At 40.7% G+C, this 14,571-nt stretch overlaps 1 protein-coding gene and 1 long non-coding RNA gene across 4 annotated transcripts in view; one reads left to right on the plus strand and one right to left on the minus strand.

Moving 5' to 3' along the window:
* Window positions 1–14,571, plus strand: part of BUB1 (BUB1 mitotic checkpoint serine/threonine kinase) — a 53,791-nt gene that overhangs the window by 21,308 nt on the left and 17,912 nt on the right. For all 3 annotated transcript variants that reach the window (XM_049784394.1, XM_049784396.1, XM_049784395.1), the window contains 6 exons: window positions 8,618–8,862; window positions 9,695–9,753; window positions 11,078–11,206; window positions 11,300–11,410; window positions 12,156–12,255; window positions 13,580–13,661. In XM_049784394.1, coding sequence (XP_049640351.1) covers window positions 8,618–8,862; window positions 9,695–9,753; window positions 11,078–11,206; window positions 11,300–11,410; window positions 12,156–12,255; window positions 13,580–13,661 — 726 coding nt within the window. The remainder of the gene's footprint in view (window positions 1–8,617; window positions 8,863–9,694; window positions 9,754–11,077; window positions 11,207–11,299; window positions 11,411–12,155; window positions 12,256–13,579; window positions 13,662–14,571) is intronic.
* LOC126024020 (uncharacterized) overlaps window positions 1–14,571 on the minus strand; it is a 295,412-nt gene that overhangs the window by 9,232 nt on the left and 271,609 nt on the right. The gene's annotated exons all lie outside the window — the stretch shown is intronic.

Below are 14,571 nucleotides of genomic sequence, written 5' to 3' on the forward strand. Positions count from 1 at the left end.
ATTATTTATGTACAAGAAGGCCATTAATTTTTGAGTGTTAATTTTGTAGCCTGCCACTTTGCTATATGAATCTATTGTTTCTAGAAGCTTTTTGGTAGCTTTAGTATTTTCTAAATGTAGTATGTCATCTGCAAACAGTTAAAGATTGAAGTCTTCCTTTCCTATTTGGATGCCCTTGATATCTTTTTTTTGCTTAACTGCTAAGGCCAGTACTTCCAATACTATGTTGAATAAGAGTAGTGAGAGGGGGCAGCTTTGTCTTGTGCCAGATTTCAAAAGAAAGACATTCCTTTTTTCTCCATTATGTGCCATGGTTTGTAGTAATGGCCTTGACTACATTAGGAAAAGTTTCTTTTATACCCCTCTTGTTGAGAGGTTTTATCATGAATGGGTGTTGGACCTCATCAAATACTTTTTCGGCATCTATTGATGTGATCATATGGTTTTTATTTTTCCTTTTGTTGATATGTTTTATTACGTTGATTGACTTGTGTATATTAAACCATTTGCATCTCTGGATTGAATTTTGCTTGCTCAGGGTATATGATCTTCACGATGAGACACTGGGGTTTTCTAGGATTTTTAGAAAAAAACAGGAGTTTTCTAGGATTTATTTTTTTATGTTTTGAGGATCTTTGCATCTGTATTCATCAGTGGTATTGGTCTGTGCAAGTTCTCTTTTTTTGTTAGCATCTCTGCTTTTGTTATCAGGGTGGTATTAACTTCATAAAATCTATTTCGGAGTGTTTCTATTTCTTCAGTTTCCTTGAAGATTCTGAAAAGGATTGGCAGTAGATCTGGAAAGGTTTGAAAGAATTTGTTAGTGATTCCATTTGGGCCTTGGCCCTTTTTTTGGAAGACTTTTTTTTTGTTTTGGGTCACACCCGGCAGTGCTCAGGGGTTACTCCTGGCTGTATGTTCACTCCTGGCAGACTCGGGGGACCATATGGGATACCTGGATTCAAACCACCATCTTTCTGCATGCAAGGCAAACACTTTACCTCCATGCTATCTCTCCGGCTTTGGGAAGACTTTTGATTACCATTTTAATTTCATTAATAGTGATGGACCTATTCAGTTATACTAGATAATCTTGGTTCAACCTTGGGAGGTTATAGGAGTCCAAGAATTTATCCATTTCTTCCAGGTTCTTTTGTTTTATGGCATAGAATTTCTCAAAGTAGTCTCTGATTACTGTATATAGTTGAGTATAAGCCATCACCACCCTCAATTTTATCCTAAAAATTGGAAAAACTTAGTGACTTGAGTATAAGCCAAGGTGGAAAATGCAGCAGCTGCTGGTAAATTTCGAAAATAAAAATATATACCCAAAACAATTACAATAATTGAGGAATCAGTAGGTTGTTTTTCCATATTTATTGCTAAAGAAAAACTGTAAACTAGCAACAATAACTTTTTTAACTGAAACCCAACTACAGACATGTTTATAATCACAGTGCTTAAAGAAAGACACTATTATAAGAAAAGAAATTAAAAATAAACCTTCAGTCCATTTTCCTTCTTTCTTTTTCTTCTTTCTCTTATTCTTCCTCTTCTTTCTCTTTCACTTCTACTTCCTCTTTTTCTTTCTCTTCTTCTTTTTCTTCTTCCTCTTCTTCCCCTTTCTCTTTTCTCTTTCTTCCTTCTTCCTCTTTTTCCTCTTCTTTTTCTTCTTCCTCTTCCTCCTCTTTTTTTTCCCTCTTCTTCCTTTATTCTTTTTATTCTTCTTCCCCTTCTTCCTCCTCTTCTTATTCCTCTTCATCTTCTCACACTTCCTCCAACTCTTAATATTCTCTTCCTAAGTCTCTGGGACTCCAATGATTCCTGTGTTCTTTCTGTTGAGTTTATCAAAGACTTCTATTTTTATCTGTTCACATTTATTGAGTAGTTTACTCATTGTCTGATCTTTCACTTTAAGGTTCTTTTCCAATCTCTTCTGCTGTATGGAGTTGTTCTGCATCTCATCTTCTGGCTCACTAACCCAGTCCTCAGCTGCTGTTACTCCCTTGGAAAGGCTTTTCATTGAGGTTTTCATTTCATCTACTGAGTTTTTCAGACCTGTTGTTTGAGTTTGCAGTTTTTTTGAGTTCTATCACTGTGGTCTGTTCAGCTTGATTTTTGCTTGCTTTGAGTTCTTTAAGCATCCTCCATATTAATACTCTAAACTCCTTATTTGAGAGACTTTTCAGGTCACCTTCATTCTCTATGTGTGGTGTTGTCATGCATTGTTTCCCCATTGCAACATTTGTATAATGATTTTTACTAAGTGCAGTGCTGGGGTTCATGGGTTAGAAGATGTTTGTGGCTGCAAAGCAGCCTCGCTCCTCTCCTCTGGCTCCACCTTATTGGGTGGGGCCTTCCCGGTTTGGGCCCTGGAGATTGTGTTTGATGGTGTCTACTTGGCTGTCTTGTACAGAAAAGCAGACAGGGAGCAAGGCAGCAGTCGTTTATAATGGCTCTCCTGTGCCCAAAACACAGCAGGGATCAGCACCCACCTTATTGGGTGGGGCCTTTACCGTGTTTGGGCCCTGGAGATTGTTTTTGATGGTGTCTTCTTGGCTGTCTTGTGTAGGAAAGCACAATAACTTATATAAAGTGCAGAAAACTGTAGCTTAACAGGTAATCAAGCTAAATCACAAAGATTAAAATCCTTCAAAACTGCATTCTTCCTCCTCATCATCTGTATGTCCAGAGCTTCAGCTGTATCTGATGTGTATCAGCATATAGACAGTGTCATCACTGATTTCGCAGATCTCATCATCACTGCTGTCGGTCTCATACAAAGCACAGAATATTGTGGGTTAAATAGTTTAATGACATACAGTTCAGTTCAGCCGCGACTTGTGGACTGAGTTGAAGCACTGTCCCCCCATCAGACGGCTGAAGACAACTGGAGACTACGTACATTTGATTCGGTGTGTGTACACTGAATCAAATAACATGTATGACCTGAGTATAAGCCGAGTTCGGGTTTTTCGGCACAAATTTTGTGCCAAAAATTCAGCTTATACTCGAGTATATACGGTAACCTTTCAGTTTCTGTAGTATCTGTAGTAATTTACCCCTTTTCATTTCTTTTTTTTTTTTTTTTTTTTTTTTTTACTTTTACCCCTTTTTATTTCTAATTCTGATTATTATGTTTCTCTCCTTTTGTGAGTTTTGCTATTGGCTTATCGATCTTATTTATTTAATCAAATAACCTACTTTTTTTTTTGGCCACATTCTGTGATGTCAGGGGTTACTCTTGGCTATATGTTCAAAAATCGCTCCTGGCTTAGGGGACACTGGGGAATCGAACTGCACTGTTCGTGTTAGGTTAGCTGCATGCAAGGCAAATGCCCTATCACTTGCACCACTGCTTCAGCCCCTGGTTCATTTTTTTAAATCACTTTCTAATTTTCTAAGCTGTGCCATTAAGTTTTTTATGGAAGCCCCTTCTTCCATCCTGATGAGTACTTTCAAAGCTATAAATTTTCCTCTTAGTACCGCTTTTGCTATGTCCCACAGATTCTGATAATTTGTGTCTTTATTCTCATTTGTTTCCAGAAATCTTTTGATTTCCTCTTTGATTTCTTCTCTGAACCCATTGATTGTTCAGTATTGAACTGTTTAATTTCCAGGTATTAAAGTTTTTCCTCTTTGTCTGTAATTCACTTCTAATTTCAGTGCATGATGATCTGAGAAGGTAGTTTGTACTATTTCTATCCTCTTTGTTTATGAAGGTATGTTTGATGGCTCAGCATTTGGTCACTCATGGAGAATGACCCATGTGCATTGGAGAAGAAAACTATATCCAGTTTTCTAGATTGGAGAGCCGTGTGTGTGTGTGTGTGTGTGTGTGTGTGTGTGTGTGTGTGTGTGTGTGTGTGTGTGTATGTATACTAAGCCATTCTCTTCATTTCTCCCTTTAAAGGCAGTATATTCTTGTTAGGTGTTAGCCTGGTTGAACTATCAAGAGATGATAAGGTGGTATTGAAGTCTACCACTATTTGTTTTGTTTTTGATGTCTTCCTTCAAATTTATCAGTAATTGTTTTAATTTTTTTTTTTTGGTCCCTCATTAGGTTTATATATGTTTAGGAGTGTGATTTCTTTTGTAGATACCCCTTGATGATTAAGAAATGTCCGCCTCTATCCCGCATAACTTTTATTACGTTTATTGTCTGTGTCATCTAAAATGGCACCCCAGTTTCTTAAAGGGAGTTGTTTGATTGTGCTCCAACCTTTGAGTCTGTTTATTATGATTATTCAGATGTGTTTCTTGTAGGCAACAAAACTGAATTCATCAATACTTTTTGATCCATTTTGCCACTCTGTGTCCCTTAATTGGTTCATTTAGTCCGTTGATATTGAGAGAGATAATTGTCATGGGGTTTAGTGTCATCGTTTTATAGGAGTTTTGTTTGTCCATTGATTTTTCTTGTCTTAAAGTAGACCTTTCGGGCCCGGAGAGATAGCACAGTGGCGTTTGCCTTGCAAGCAGCTGATCCAGGACCAAAGGTGGTTGGTTCGAATCCCGGTGTCCCATATGGTCCCCCGTGCCTGCCAGGAGCTATTTCTGAGCAGACAGCCAGGAGTAACCCCTGAGCACCGCCGGGTGTGACCCAAAAACAAAACAAAAAAAAAAAGTAGACCTTTCAGTTCATCTTTTAGGTCGGGCTTTGAGTCTGTAAAGTTCCTGAGTTGCAGTTTATTCATGAAGCTAGTGTTCTTCCTTCAAACCTCAATGTAAGTGTGGCTGGGGATGTACTTTGGCAAAGCATTCATTTGTTGAGTTTTGTCACTATATCCCACCATTACCTTCAGGCCTTCAAGGTTTCTGTGGCAAATGTGCTGCAAATCTTAAGGATGCTTCTTTGAATGTAATTTCCCCCTTTTGATCTTGCTGTTTTCAATATTCTGTCCTTATCTGTGGTATTTATCTTTGTGACTATGGCATGTCTTGAGGTTCTTTTTTTTTTTTAAATATAATTTTTATTTAAGTAACATGATCATATTTGGATTACAGTCATAACCAGAACACGCTCTTTCACCAGTGTAACATTACCCCCTCCCCCCTTCCCATCCCCTGCCTGTATTCGAGACAGGCATTCTACTACAGTTATTTGTTTTTTAGTTCAGTAAGTTGTATTTTTTTCCTTAAAGGATAAGAGTAAAAAATATAGTAAAGGTGTGATAGTGGCAATCGCCGTTGTTTGCATAGGTCCAGAAAAATGGGAAAATGGAGAAAAACTCCTTGACCTATTACAAAAAGGCCTCACCCTAGAAGTTTATTGGCATAAGACCGACTCTGGGTTCCAGGCATACCAGTCCATCCAACTCCAGTCATTCTCAAGGTCCCGGTGAAACTTTTTCACACTTTAGCTATTGTTGGTTTCAGATTCTTATATTTAAAGACTCTGGATTCTGTGTATTTCTTTCATCGATGTCAGGCTGATGTGGAGCATCCTCTAGTTTCAGCATACCATTAAATGCGGAGCAATCTGCCCTGCATGCAGACTGTTACTGAGTCGTCTGGGTGTTGGGAGCACTCTGTGGAGTAAGTCAATGCCAAAGCAGTGGTAGGTCTTCCCTTGTAGAGGCTTGGATCCTGGTAATGTTAAAGACAATTGTGGTTGTTTTCATAGATGGTATCCATTGTTCAGGTGTGTGTGGGCGATGCCCATTCTTCTGAGGCCTGAGCCAAATCATTATGCCAATGTTCAGGGTAAAAGGCCTAATTACATTACTAAATTTGTGTTCCCATCTCTATTAGATAAGAACTTGTTTGCATATGTCTTATTTTCCCATTTTAATGTGCCTATGCAAAAGAGAAGCAATGCCACAAGATATCGTTGGTGCATCTGGGGGCTGACGAATAAAGTCCAACATTCCCCATAACTTGGTACAAACATGAAATCTATACAGAGATATTCTTCTACCAGTATTGCTTATAAAACAGATCTCAAAGGGGGAAAATCAAACAATTAAATAACAAATCCAGTGGGCAAAATTGTCACTATATGAGGATATTCGACAAGAGTTATAGATGTTAAGGGAATACATCTGAGATATACAAAGGAGATACACGTGACCCTTTTATGTTTTAGAAATAGGAGGGAGGGGGGTGTTTCCGAGATACCACTTTGGTCTGTGATTGGACAAGCAAAGAGAGCATGGAGCCATGTCCTCCCCTTGTTGCCTGCTGAAGCTTCCGACTTCCCGAGAGGCTTTTGCTTCCTAATTGCTGGAAATTGAAAGTTCAGCAGTCCCCTCCCAGCCCCTTGCAGGAACAAGGAAGCCTGGGGTTTCTTTTAAATTACACCTCACTGGAACCCACTTGCTGGGACCCTGAGCAGGTGTCCAGGAATCACTCTAGGGACGGGGAGGAAGGAGAGAGAAGGCTGTGGGGGGCTGCCGGGGCAGCATCTTCAACTTATCTTGGCCAAAAAGCCTACAGCATGGAACCTTGCCATGACGCGTTGCCTCTGAAGCTTCAGACTCCACCCAAAAATTACTGTGAAAGATATGTAATCCACCTTGGCCAAAACAAAAATCATTAGTACAGAAAATGGTTAAATGTGGGGTAACAAGAGATGGGAGTGAGGGAGTAAAGGAATAAAACGAGTGCATGGACGGCGTTCAGATAATGACAAGCAGATGAAACACGATGATATCCATATATTCCTTAAAATGTTCCGCGCAGGGTAGTGCCCCCGTGCGGTTTCACAATGGACAAGTTTAATACAGAAACTACCCTGATAAGTCCTAATGCCAGAACCTATTGTGACCCATGTCCCTTACCCCTTCCTAGGCCTGGTTAAAGCAGCCTTTGGCATGGCGGAGGGCTGCCAAACGCCATGCTGGCAGGACCTCCTGGCTTGGCTCCCAGGAAGGAAAGAGATCCTTCCCGAGCCAGAAGGCCGGAAGGTCGCAGCCCCCGCCCCCAGAACCTCCCTTTGGATTGAGGTTCTTTTCTTTGGATTTTCTTTAGTTGATACTCTTAGGGCATGTAGGATTTTGTTGCATGCACTCTTCAGCTCTGGGAGTTTCACTGTAATGATGTCATTGACTGTTGATCCTTTATGGGGATTTTTTTTTCCTGTATCTCGAAACACCAATGATTCTTACATTTCTGTTGAATTGGTCAAAGACCTGTTTTTATCTGTTCACATTCTTTGAGGATTTTTCCATTGTCTGTTTGTTTTAAGGCTCTTTTTCAATTTCTTCTATCGTATAGTTGTTATGCATCTCATCTTCCAGCTTGCTGATTCTGTCCTTAGCCACTGTTGCTCTGTTGGAGAGGCTTTCCACTAGGGTTTTCATTTTGCATACCAAGTTTTTTAGTCCTGTTAATTTCAGTTTGAAGTTTTTTCATTTCTACTTTCATGTCCTCATAATTCTTATTTGTGGTTCATTCCGTTTGTTCCATGCTTTCTTTGAATTCTGTGAGTTTTCTTCAGATTTCATCTCTAAAGTCCTGATGTGAGAATCTAAATAATTGGTTGGGACATTTAGGTTCATCAGAGCTGCCATCTTTATTCTCTAAGTATGGTGGAGGTCTGCATTGTTTTCCCATTTTCATGCTTACAGTGCAGTGTTTTCTGCAGTGCTAGGGTTCATTGACTAGGAGAAGTATGTGGCCCCTACCACGCAACTGTGCTCTTCTTGGCTCTGCCATTCTGGTGGGGTCTGCTTACCTGGGGGCAACATGTGTTACGGCGATGCTGGCAGGGGACCAGATTCACTCTTTGGGGCGGGATATGTTCACCTGCAGGTGACTTGCATACTGCTAGTATACTACCCTCCCTTTTTTTTTTTTAATAATCTGTTTAATACTGTAATCCTTATATGAAAATACAATTTTGATGCCACAGTGTATCTGAAGCCACCTGATGTTCACCTTGTCCCTTCATTTGGTTGTTGACTTTGCTGTTATGACAAAGACAATACTTACCCACTTCATTTCTATGTTCACACATGCTCTGTTGCCATGTGTTGCAAGCTGTACACTTGTGGCACTGGTGATCACAATGACAATGTAGGGTTTGAACTCATGCAAGGTAGCTCTTCTTCTGCTGGTCTTTTAAGTGAAAATAACACCAGCATGTGCATCTTGATTCCTTGGTTTACTGGTCTTTTCACAAATTAAGTAAAACAAATGAATGCAGTTCATAAATGTTATAATGGTGGGGTGTATATTCAATGATTATAAGTATAAGCTTCCATATGTGTGTTCTTAGAAGCTACAAGTATAGGTTGGAGAGAGAGAGTTCAAGGTTCAGAGGTGCAAGAATCTAATTTCCCTTTCCTGTACTGTTTGGCCCTGATCATCACTTGAGTGTACCCCTGGGAGGCCCATTGCTGGGCCCATATATCAAAACATTGACCCAACTGATTCTAACCCATTCTGAGCATGTCAACAAAAGAAGCTCTAAAAGTTTTTGTCAGGTAGCCTCGTCTTTGTTGTTGGTGTTTTCATCAGCTATTCATTTCAGAATTCTTGAAGGGATGCCTCAAGGGGAGAGGGCTCTCCTGAAGGAAGATGACAGTCTTTATTAAACTCTAATACCACCTAGAAATAGAGTAATATTGTGGGTGTCATGGTTTTGTTTTTGTTTGTTTGCTTGACATTAAAGGTTCATCCAGTACGTCTGGGATCGGGTGTTGGCTCCCAGCAGGAACCAAGAATTCCACCTCTTCCAGTCTTAAGTCAGCAAACGGCCAACATCATGGGAGAGAAACCTCAAGAACAAACTTCTGTTCTTCCTCTTCACTTAAATGCTGTCACCCCTGGTGTCTCACAGAGTATAGATCCTCCTGTCCCTTTGACCTCTCAGTACATGCCAGAGCCCGCATTTGTAGGGACCAGCAAAGATGGCAGGTAAGTAAGAAATTCTAGAGATGACAGGATGAACAGGCCGTCTGTCTGTTTCCTTCCATGATTTGCACAATCCAGAGACCTACTAGGTAGATGATTGTTGATAAAACACCTTATTAAAATATTAGCCCCAAATCTTTTAAGCTTATTTATTTTACATTTCCTTTAGAATATTAATCATTTTTCTCTCTTAAATGAAAAATGGTCTGTATCTAGCCCACACTGCCATTCACCTCTCTGTCTGTGATCTCACGTAAAAAATGCATTTCATGATACTTCAGTAGAGATTAGTAAACTTAAATTTATCAGTCTTTTTATTTAACATTATAAGAGTTCATTGATGGACTGTAGCAATTTAAATAATTGATGGCTACCATCAGAAGCATACTCGAAAAACTGTGATGAGTAAATATCTGGTCTTTTACCTTTTTGCTTTCTTGATTCCTGTAATCTTCTGGGGAACAATGCTTTGTTGGAAGCAGACTCATCACAAGAAAGGTGCCCCCCTCAGCTCATAAACCCTGGTCCCTTCCCATTCCATCACAGGGGACATGCTTTGGACATCCAGGCCTGGCTTTGGGCTGTCCTCTTACATATAATAATGATTATTGTGATGTGGGAATACAGATTCACCCAGTCAAGGAAATACTTAGTACATGGCTAAGAATTCTTTTTCTCAAAGGAAATGAATGGAAACTTAAGACATTTTATTTATTTATGCCGAAGATATGCTAAAACCTTAGATTTTCCATTACTTCTAAGAATGGACTTATGGTTGCTGACCTTTTTCACTATTTATTGAGAGTTTGTTGGCCACAAGCATTTTCTCTTCCAGATCTATGAATGAAAGGACTCGAGAATTTAAGCCACAGAACAGAGCAGAGGTAAAAGAAGGTAATGTTGACTTATAAGTGTGAGTCTGAGCTGTTTGGCCAAATGCTTTCAGGTCTCAGATATCTGACTGGTGGCTGTGGTTCATGAAGATTTCCAGTGTTTTTGAACCTGAGTGCTCATCTTCTGGTTCCTAGAATGCAGTGGTTCAATAAATTTCACTTCACTCCATATTCCAGTAGAATTCCCCTTACCAGTTATTATTTAGAATTCATTGAAAGCATGGTCGGTATCAACTTTTCTATTCAGTCTCTTCAGCAAATCATCTTGAATATCTTCTGAGGTAGGGAAGATGTTTAAATTGAATTAGGAGTTTTTTGCACTGCTTAATGGTACTTTTTTATTAGAGGCATTGGCATAAAGGTGAGATTTAAAAATCAAATAAGACACAAATCAAAACTCACTTTTCTTCCCACATATGAATATGACACCCTTTTCAGTCAAAAGTTGCTACTCTGGACATCTGAAGCACATCTTTCACTAAGGCTAACCACATAGCAGGTGAGTGCCAAGCAGCAACACAGTAGAGAGAGAGAGTAAGAACAGGGAAGATCAGGAACATCATTCACAAACAGTGATGCTTTGCTTGGGTGAAGGCCAGAGAGAAGGTAGTGCCTGGAGACAATATCCCTGGTGTTTTTCTGTTTTGTTTTTTTTTGTTTTTTGGGGGGGCCACACCTGTTTGATGCTCAGGGGTTACTCCTGGCTAAGCGCTCAGAAATTGCCCCTGCTTGGGGGGACCATATGGGATGCTGGGGGATGGAACCGCGGTCCTTCCTTGGCTAGCGTTTGCAAGGCAGACACCTAACCTCTAGCGCCACCTCTCTGGCCCCATCCCTGGTGTTTTCTAAGCATAGAGTGAGGATAAGGATGGGTTACTCAAGGCAGAAGAAGGAGACAAGTTATAAGCAGCTTAGGCCCACCATTTACCACTTTGCAGACCAGTGTGAGATATCGGAGCCAGTGCTGAGATCTCAGATTGACTCTTAACATGGGTTCTTGGGGTGGCAGAGCAGCCAGAGGTGCTACTTGTGGTAAGGCCACTGCTCTGGTTCATTTTAGACCACGCCCTCAGGTTTGAGCTTTCCTATACTTTTCTTTTCATAAAAAGGTAATTTTGCCTTAGCTGCCTCCCCAGGGACAATTCTATCAAGATGAAATTCAATAAATAATGATAGGAAAGAACTATGATAGCATCCTAGTGATCATCATTCATAATAAGATGTTTTCCGTATAGGCATGTCTAAAATCTATTATGGAAATAGGCTGAAGTATGTCTCTCTGGATGTCAGTTTCCCAGTCAGTAACTTCATTTTGTTCTTTTTAGGCTGTGAAGCACACAAGGTTGTCAATACAAGTTCTTTTCATGAAACTCCAAACACATCGCTAGGGACAGTCCAAGCCACACCCTCTAAAGTGCAGCCCTCACCTACTGTGCACACAAAGGAAGCACTAGGTAAAGCCTTTGTTTGGCATGAGAGGTGTGGTTGGTAATGAGCTCCGAACTCAGGGAGCTGGTGCCAGCATACTACATCTTCTTCCTTTGTAGGTTTCATCATGGATATGTTTCAGGCACCTACACTGCCTAATATTTCTCATGATAAAGATAAATGGCCAGCTCTAGATGAAAGTGAAGATGCATTTGAAGCCCAGTTCCAAAGTAAGAAAAGTTTGCATAAAAGTTGTTAAGTGCATTAGTTTTGTGTGTGGTTGCCACCAGAAGTCGTGCAAAATATACAGGGAATGGCCTTACCCTTGGTGGCATGACATGCCAGAACAGGGAGTGACTAAAATTTGAAAATTGCCATTGTTTTATGAGGTCTGAGACTCATATTTGGCTTCTTAAATGGAGAGAGTTTGTGCTGGAAGTGAATTCCATAGGTGGCAGTCAGGAGGGCCTGACTGAGGAGATGCCTGGGTGAGGTGCCAAGGCTTGCTCATCCATATTCATTCAAGAAGCCAGAGAAAGATCATGGTATAGGATATAGGTGTGTGTGTGTGTGTGTGTGTGTGTGTGTGTGTGTGTGTGTGTGTGTGTGTGTGTGTGTATAGGATCCAGTACAGGTACAGGATATAGATGTGTGTGTGTGTGTGTGTGTGTATAGGATCCAGTACAGAGCTCAGAGCTTCATCCTTTCTTCTGGAAGAGGGTAAGGTGACTCTGAGTGTGTCACTGTGTGACAGCAAGCATGATGACTCCATGCTCTTCGGTGTATTGCAAATTTGAAGCTTGTGACCACAGTTAAGTCTCCATCTCAGTGTAGTAACTTACCTTATTACCTAGCATTGGACGACTGGTACCAGTTCCTTCCTGTAAGCCAGTAGTCCATTTTCTTGCTCATAGTTGATAGATACAAGAGAATGCATTTTTCCTAATGCTTCCCCCTCTTACGCCCCTCCCGCAGAAAATGCAAGGTCTTCTGGGACTTGGGGAGTCAATAAGATGATCTCTTCCATGTCAGCAGCTTTTCCTGTGTTTGAAGATGGAAACAAAGAAAATTATGGGTAAGAAACATCTCAGTTGAAACCACATTGGGAAGAGTCATGATGTCCCAAGGATGTTCCTGGGACTCATGGGGGTAAGGTAGTGAGGAAATGGAAGGGTTGGCATCCAGTTCTGCTGTGCTGCAGCTGAGCTGAGGAGACAGTTCTGGAGAGACAGTCTATAGCTCTGTAGACTGGTGGTGTGTGAAATCTGGTCTCCCACAGCCGAAATGTGCTGAGTTACAAATGATCTAAGAACTATAAATGGGTCAACATGAATCTGTATTAGATGAGAATGAGCTCAGCAGAGCAAAGACCCCTATAGTGAGGCTGTTTATGTGTTTGGATTAGTGCAGCAGAGAGAGAGAGAGAAGTGATTTATTTCAGTGTATGCTGTGGGGTGAATGTGTTTATGGCGGAGGGAAATGATATTAAAGAGCCCTCTTTGGAGAGGTACTTGGAATATTCTTGCCAGTAGTTTAAGTTCTGGAGAGTGAGGTCAGTGTGATGTAGAAGAGATTCCTATGAGAGAAAAGAGAAACAGTGTGCCAACCCTCAAAGAGAAATTACATGCTTAGATCAATCATCAGAAACAAAGGAAATTCTTAGCTACCCTGATAGTCTGGGATGGGATGAAGGGAGCTTATTTTGGTTTTGAACTGAGCCACACCAGTAGAACTTGGGTTTTTACTCCTAGTGGTACATAGGGATCTTTGTGTGTGCAATACTGAAGATGAAACAGGCCTGCTGTGTGCAGAACCTGCACTCCAGGCTGTGGAGCTGGCTTACCTGGCCAAGATATTCTGTTGGCGTAAACTCTTTTTTTTTTTTTTGGATCCTGAAACTTGATGTTTGTGGGATATTAGCTGTCACCATATAGATATGCAAAGCATGCTTTCTGAATCTAAGCTATATCTTTAGCCTCCTGAAACTTTGAGATCTGTGATAGAAATTTTGTATTTTTTATCTTCACATAAGGAACTAGATGATCTACTTTAATATACATAGTCAAGTTAATCCATTTCCTTACAACTGGTGTAAATTTAAATGAATGCTGACTAGTGGGATTAGCAGAGAATGATTCTGACACTTTAGAGGTAGCATTTCTTTTTTTTTTTTTCTTTTTTGGGGGAGGAGAAGAGGAGAGGGGCAGAGAGGGAGATGGGAGAGGAGAGGGGAAAGGGGGGAGAGAGGAGAAGGGAGAGAATGGGAGAGGGGAGAAAGGAGAGGAGGGAGAGGGGAAGGGGAGAGAGATGAGAGGGGAGAGGGGACAGGATGGAAGAAGGGAAGAGGATCTATTTTTTCAGCATATTTACTATTTATAATTTTTCAAATCTTGCCTTAGGTTACCACAACCTAAAAATAAACCCCCAGGAACCAGGACCTTTGGCGAACGCTCTGTAAGTGGATTCCCTTCAAAGCCAAATGTAAGTTTATGTTTTGTTTGCAAAATGTGACTTACAAACCTTTCCTCTTCTTTTAGCAAATGATTTTGACAGTCAAAGACTGCTAAAAAGGCACAATGTTAAAAGAAGAATGTGGGCTGGGGAATGTTAATCTCTAGCTATTTGAGTACCTGTTATGTGCTAGGCACTGTGAGATCGAAAATAAAAGATAAATTAAAATAAGTAATATTATCTTTGCCATCAAAGAGCCTTCCCTTTGGAATCAATGAGTGGAAACATACGTAAGGATGGAGGGAGGGATGGATGGGGGGGTAGTTTGTTTCTTTTTGCTTTGGGGACCATACCCACTATACTATTGATCCAATCCCAGCTAAGATAATTTTTTCCTAAACCTAAGAAGTGAGGCCAGGGGGTGGGGTGGGAAATGAACTTGTAACAGCAGAGAGAGTAAAGAAGAAAATGGGGTTTTTTTGTTTGTTTTGTTTTTAAGAAAAAAAATAGGGGCATAACAAAAGAGCCCCACCTAAAGAAGCCAATGGCCTGCGCAGACAGTTTGAGCAAGTAGAATAATATAGTATTAGGTCAAAGCTCCCCAAATTAAGTATGACCCCCCCCCAATAAAGTAATGCATACTGAAAAAAATATAACATGGGAGAGAAGAGACAAAATATCTTTATCCAGGGGGCCGGGCGGTGGCGCTAAAGGTAAGGTGCCTGCCTTGCCTGCGCTAGCCTTGGACGGACCACAGTTCGATCCCCCGGCGTCCCATATGGTCCCCCAAGCCAGGAGCAACTTCTGAGCACATAGCCAGGAGTAACCCCTGAGCGTTACCGGGTGTGGCCCAAAAACAAAAAAACAAAAACAAAAAAAAATATATCTTTATCCATGCAATATTGAAAGAATAGGTCTCAGCAGAGAATAAATGCTACAG

This window comes from Suncus etruscus, chromosome 12, assembly GCF_024139225.1.
Source record: "Suncus etruscus isolate mSunEtr1 chromosome 12, mSunEtr1.pri.cur, whole genome shotgun sequence".
NCBI classification, from domain to species: Eukaryota; Metazoa; Chordata; class Mammalia; order Eulipotyphla; family Soricidae; genus Suncus; species Suncus etruscus.